The following is a 6571-nucleotide window of genomic DNA, read 5'->3' as shown; positions in this document are numbered from 1 at the left end:
GTAACCTATTACTATACCCTATACGAACACAAAAATATATATATATATATATACATAAATTAAGAAAATAATGTAACAATTTCTTTGTCAATACTTAGTTCATAAATTTTTATAACTTTTGTAAAAAAAAAATGCAAACTGCAAGACAAAACGCAACTTACTAGAATTCGTATTCGCAATTTCATTAATTTCGTTCGGATCCAACCAGACTTTCTTCTTGCCACATCGCATAACAGAGGCTGCTAGCCTCTTTTGCAGCTTCAAGGAGCTGCAACGATAAAAGTGGGGTTATATTCATTACAGAATTTATCGTGAAACATTTGTAGTTAAAACATCGTGGAGAGAAAACTACATATTTCTCTAAAATTCCATCCGCAATTTATCGACATAACGAGGGAAGCTTTTATAAAAACGTTTTGTAAAAGACAAGGCCCATGTGCTCAGCAGATCACGAATAGCAAATGGTATATGACGGAAATATTTTCAATTTCCTTCGCAAAATCATGCTTGTACATGCAGTCGGATTTTAGCGATTCATATGACGACTCTACAGGTATTTAATTGCTTATACTTGTCAAAATAACGTATTAAGTTTGCAGTGAACAAACCTCATGTTGTCTTCCACAAGCTGTCTTCTGTAAAAGAGACGTAAGATCGTAAGATGGCTGATGTTACATTTTCTAATTCCTTTCCCAAGAAAAGATAAAGCCGCCTTTACATGGCGAGCAGCGTCCTTGTTCTATGATTGACTGCGAGACAGAAGGTCTGTTCGCGAAATTATAAAAAAAAAAATTCTTTTCAAAATATAATTAGAATTTAAAAAGAGTTTATATAGAAAACACATCAATTACGATGTGATGATGAAAAAATAAATTATAAAGATAGTTTTGTTGTATGATTTTACAACATACTCTTTAACTCTTCAAAATTATATTTTCAAACTCGGCACAAACATAAAATAAAAGGTATGCAATGCAGAAAAAAATGTTAAAAATATGAATGTTTAAACGCATTTGAAAATAGAAAAGTTTGGTTATAATTTATGATATTTTTCATAAAAAAAAATATATAGAAACTACATACTTTCTGTCTCTACTTTATTATCTTTATTTTTGTTTATAAAAAATGCGTGATTATTAAAATAAACAGATATAAAATCGCAATTAACAAAATAATCTTAATAAGATTATAATATCAAATTTGCAAAGTTTAATTCATGATAGAAGAATCATGGTTTAATCATGGTTTAATCAATAATTAAACCATGGTTTAATTAATGATTTATGATACAGATACAGAAAACCGATGTGATTGACCCTCTAGCTTTTCACTAAAACCGTGGCAAGAGTTTTACGCCCTCTGCACTAAATACTCTCGTGATGGATTTTATTTATTTACTACCTAAAGCGAATTTGTAATTCGAAACATAATCCGGTTGTGAAAGATACCAAAAAAGCCATATTTTTTTTCTTACGTCTGTGCAATCGTTACGTCGCTTCTGCGATATCGGAAGATAACATCGGTAATGTTGTTTTTGTAACGAGATATAATTCATGCTCTTCGCATTACGCCGAATGCGAATTTTCGGTACCTTTTTCTCCTACTAAAAATACGGATAATGATACATTTCTTTTATCGCTTTTATTATGCAACTTAATGTAACCTGTGAGATGAATTTTTCTTCCAATTATGTTTACAGCATATATGTACTTAGCCTATTAAATGAAGAAACAATAACACAGCTCTTTTTGACCTTAGCAGCTTTTATTTTTACTTTTTTTATTTATTTCTATCAACGCAAGATATTCTTTAATTTAATCACATAATTTCTTCAAAATTAAGATCTTAGTAAATAATATAATTTCTATTTTTATCAACAATATGTAGTTCTTCATCGTCTTCCTACAAAACTATTTTTTAAGATTGATTATCAGATTTATTCTTTCTTCTTTTTTCCTCTTTTATTTCTTTTTTTCTGAGTTTGATTATAAATAATTTCGTAATAATTGGATTGATCTCAAGAAAAAACTAATCTTCACTTCATTAACATACAATTAAGATACTACAAATTGTATAGATATTCCAAAGCACTCTTCTAAAATCTTTAAGCTGCAAGTTTGTCCAACTTTATTAAATACAAGAGTTCTTTATTTATGTGTCAGGTTATTGCTAAATTGCATATAGTTACACTGATTTGATGTATACATTGATTTAGCATACTATTATACTTTGTATGATGAGTTTGAATGTCTATTCTTTATTATTTTCTCTTTAGTTTATATTTTTAATAAGATGATGAAAAAGACATATTTTACTTGTGAATAAAAATTTGTATAGGATTATTTTGCTTGGATAAGAAACAAACTAGTAAATAAAAAAAAAGAATATAATTTTTAAAATTAACACAATAAATGATCTTTACATATTTTAAAAACATATTTCAAATTAATCAAGTAATTGCATTTTCTTAAGTGCAATTTCATAGATATTAAATATTTAATAGATAATTTATAAAAATTTCTTATTACTTAATTTTTCTATTAACTAATCAATACTCACAGTATTAGTAGAAAAACTTATATAAATTTAATAGAAAATATGGTTTAGAAAATTTTATTTGAATTTCTTAATATATATTATTGTAATATATAGCAGCTATGTCCAATGAAGAACGTTTGAAGAAACTTTTATCAGACCTTGGAAAGGCTACTCTTCGTGGTGTTCGAAAATGTCCAAAATGTGGAACTTACAATGGATCGCGTGGTCTCTGTTGTAAAAACAAATATTGTGATGCAGTGTTCAAGGAACCTGGTGAGAAGCGAAAATTATCTACAGAAGCATGCAAGTTAATTACAGGTTCAACAGTGCAAGTGTTTTCTGTACGAGTCAAAGACAAAGGACCCGATTACCGTGGCTTTGTACAGTTACCATTGATAAATGCCACTATTTCAAATATTACAACACTTATTTCACAAACCACAGCATTATGTTTTGTTGACAGCTGTGAAAGAAGTTTTCATACCAGTGTTCTTAAATGTCATGTAAATATTGTATAAGATTTTACATATTGATAAAATTCTGTAATTATATTTTTATATATGTATCTCTGTAATTTTATTTTTAGGAGAAAGGTTATTCAGAAAATATGTCCATATGTCAGCACATTCAAACAGCATTAAAATGTTATGCTGAAGCACAACCATTAACTTTAAAGAATTCTATTTTATCGTCGTTAAATGTAAATAATGAAACAAAGCAAGAGATATGGCTGTTAGCGACAGAAACCTCAGGTCCCTTAGTACAAAGAGTCTCAAAGAATATAATGGCAGTGAAATGTAAAGCTTCCCCCAAACATCCTCTAGGCTATTTACACTTTTCTTTCTTTGTTAGTAAACTAAAAGATAGAATAGAACATCGTTACTTCTGCAGTTGTACTACATTTAAGGTAAATAAAATGCATACAATTTTATAAAAAATTTCTTTCTAAAACAATTTGAAGAAAGATTGTAAGTAATTGATAAAATATAGAATTTTTAAATTATCTAAACTATGTTTATATATATATAAAATACAAATAATATTTTTAATTTAGAAAAAATTTTATTGAATAATATTGGAATAATATATAGGGTACAACAAAAATAGGAGGAGATAAAGGAATGGACGGAGGGACTTCGTCCCAATTAAAGCGATGTGTGCATTTTTACGCATGCATTTGTGCTTTTGCTAGCGACCCAAAGTTATCTGAAGAGTTTAGTTATTACATAAATCTGGATCAAACACAATCTAGTATAGAAAAATCTCTAACAATTGTACCGCAAAATGAAGATAAAATTGTTGGAATTGGTAAGATTGCGCGTATATTATACATTTAGAAACTTATTTTATTGTCAATGATAATATAAAATTTCAGATCTCGATAGTTTAACCACCGACGAAACTGATACACATCTTTTAATTTTTCGTGATGATACTCTTACTGTACAAAGTTTAGATGGAAATAGATTAGATTTAGATTCTATAAATTTAGATTCTTCGATTTTATCCCATGGTATTGTTGAAAATATAGAAGTGGAATGCGAGCGCAGTTTACTAGACGATAACAATATAATATCACAAGTAAGATGCATAAAACATTTATATTAAAAAATATTAATACTTTTTCATTAATTTATAAAAATTTATTAAAACTAATCATTTCACAAATTTTTGAAAAAAATAAATTATTGAAATTATTAAAGTATTTGTATATTACGCAGGTTCACAATTTAGAAGTAATTGATCAAAATGGTGTTCAATTGGGAGGAGGAAATACTATAAAGATACTGGATGATCAAGGAACAATTGACACAAAATACAATGTACTCAATAATCAAAGTCAGTATATATTAAATGACAGTAATATAAAAGTATTGGATCCGAGTACATTGAAAGTTTTTGATGCCAGTACTATCTTGGATGTGACTAATGCAAAGCTTGTCGACAATAATGTTGCCCTAAATAACCGTAGTGTAAAAATAGTTGACAGCAACGCAATAGTAAATTACAATAATAAAAGTACATTAAATTCTGAAGGTAATGTAATGCAACCAACAATTTCGACAAAACGAAAAAGAGATGAGAAGCATATGAATAACAGTAATTTGAATCTAAATTCAATTGAATTAAGAAAATCGAAGACAAAATCACAAATTGTTAAAAAATATCAAAATACTTGCGATGATTTAGATGAGGCCAGTACAAGTTTGCCATTTATCAAGTGGCTTGCTTCGATAACCGAACGAATAAATCAAACGATGCATTTTCAGTTCGATGGTAAACCCGATCCCTTAGTATTTCATGTACCACAGATATTTTTTGATTGTTTGCGCGAACGAATCTCATGTGGTGGCAAAAAGAAACGCTTGCCGAATTCAACGACGGCGTTTGTCAGGAAAGATGGGGTACCGCTGGGAACGTTCACTAAATACACATGGCAAATTACAAATATCTTGCATGTAAAGAGTATTTTCGAGACGCCGTATATACCTTTGGAAATTACAAGAAGTTTTGTACAAAACGCAGACGGAACATATGAATTATATAAACGTGAGGAAACAGAAATAGATCGTTTTAAAAAAACAAATAATAACGCATTGATTAAACCATTAGAGTTGAAAACATATTTAAAAGTGGGTAAGTGAGAGTTTAGTATGCAAAGAATGATTGATTACTCACTAAATTATAAAATAAAAATAAACAATCAGTTTAAGGCTAATCTCAGAGTCAAAGCAGATGAAAGTGCCCAACGATTAAATTACAAAACATTAATTACTTTTTATTGCACAAAATCTTCTTTATTTTTGAACATTTTAGCTCTCTTTGGAGTTCTGTTCAGCAATATTACAAATCTTAACTTATTTTCATTGAACTATCCGTCAAAAGTAAGTCTTTATCAGGTTCCCAATAAGTTGGGAAGAGGACTTTGAAAGAGGATTCTATAAAAAGTCGAAATGTCCAAAAGTAAAGAAGATTTTGTGTAATGGAAAGTAATTAATGTTTTCTCATTGGGCATCTTCATCTGCTTTGACTCTCATTAGTCTTGAATTGATTGTTTATTTTTATTTTAAAGATTGAGAGTTTTTTAATTTTATATTTTTTACTAAATTATTTGTCGAGAGATTTAAGAGCTTAATTAAATATTTAAAAAATTTATTTAAAAAATTTATTATTAATAGAAAAGATGGTATTAGATATTTTTATATAATAACGCTTTTGTTTCATTTATTTTCAGGAAATACTTCTCCGAATCAAATTGAACCTACACCATTCTTGATAGAATGGATACCGGATATTTTGCCAATTTCGAAGATTGGTGAGCTTAGAATTAGATTTGAATTTGGACATGTAAAAAACGAAACAAGCCATAAATGGAGGAAAATTGCTCTTTCTAAAAATGATTAAAATTTTTATTTTTGAATTTTAACGTTTTTACTTTTTCATCGTACATTTTTGAACAATATGTGAGAATTTATAAGACAAAGGACAAATATTACAAATGTGACCTGTAATTGGAGAACTGTTTGATTAAAAGTTATGACTGTAATATTATAATTTAAATAACTTAAAACTTATTAATGGAATTAAACTTTAAGTGATAAGTTTCGATTAGCTGATTAAACCTAAGATAATGATATCTTTATAGCATCATTTATATTATGAATATTAATTAATATGCTTTTATATCATGAATTCAAAGACTGATATAATTTTCACAATTAAACAATTGTAGTATAACTTCTTGTAATATAATAATCTGAAAATATCAATTTTGTTTTCTAATTAATAATAATTGATAAATCTCTTCTTCATATATTGTCTTTATGTAGTTACCGTTACGTAACGATTCCTTTTTCTTTATTTTGCATCTTGTATTCTTAATTTAATGAGAAAAGTATGAAATATCATAAAATGTGTTAATTCTATTAATAATTGTGTTATAGTGTTTGAAAAATATTGTAATATATATTGTAAATATATATTCTTTAGATTTTATACTGTTATGTAAAAAGCTATATATACATATATATAT

At 27.5% G+C, this 6571-nt stretch overlaps 2 protein-coding genes across 2 annotated transcripts in view; one reads left to right on the top strand and one right to left on the bottom strand.

The window, feature by feature from the left end:
* LOC108686702 (60S ribosomal protein L19) overlaps nucleotides 1-682 on the bottom strand; it is a 1953-nt gene extending 1271 nt beyond the window's left edge. Inside the window, exons 1-2 of the mRNA XM_018192135.1 lie at nucleotides 609-682; nucleotides 148-268 (exon numbers count right to left, since the gene is read on the bottom strand). Coding sequence (XP_018047624.1) covers nucleotides 148-268; nucleotides 609-613 — 126 coding nt within the window. The 5' untranslated portion in view covers nucleotides 614-682. The remainder of the gene's footprint in view (nucleotides 1-147; nucleotides 269-608) is intronic.
* A 798-nt stretch (nucleotides 683-1480) lies between these two features.
* LOC108686720 (uncharacterized protein C2orf42) lies at nucleotides 1481-6018 on the top strand. The gene is made up of 7 exons (XM_018192160.1): nucleotides 1481-1522; nucleotides 2653-3041; nucleotides 3125-3445; nucleotides 3630-3846; nucleotides 3914-4119; nucleotides 4260-5175; nucleotides 5774-6018. Exons 2-7 carry the CDS (start codon nucleotides 2658-2660, stop codon nucleotides 5941-5943), a joined length of 2214 nt encoding a protein of 737 aa, XP_018047649.1. The 5' UTR covers nucleotides 1481-1522; nucleotides 2653-2657; the 3' UTR covers nucleotides 5944-6018.
* The last annotated feature ends 553 nt before the right edge of the window (nucleotides 6019-6571 follow it).

Source organism: Atta colombica, unplaced genomic scaffold (assembly GCF_001594045.1).
Source record: "Atta colombica isolate Treedump-2 unplaced genomic scaffold, Acol1.0 scaffold189, whole genome shotgun sequence".
Lineage (NCBI taxonomy): Eukaryota > Metazoa > Arthropoda > Insecta > Hymenoptera > Formicidae > Atta > Atta colombica.
The sequence above is the reverse complement of the archived record's forward strand: the minus strand, read 5'-3'. Positions and strand labels throughout refer to the sequence as shown.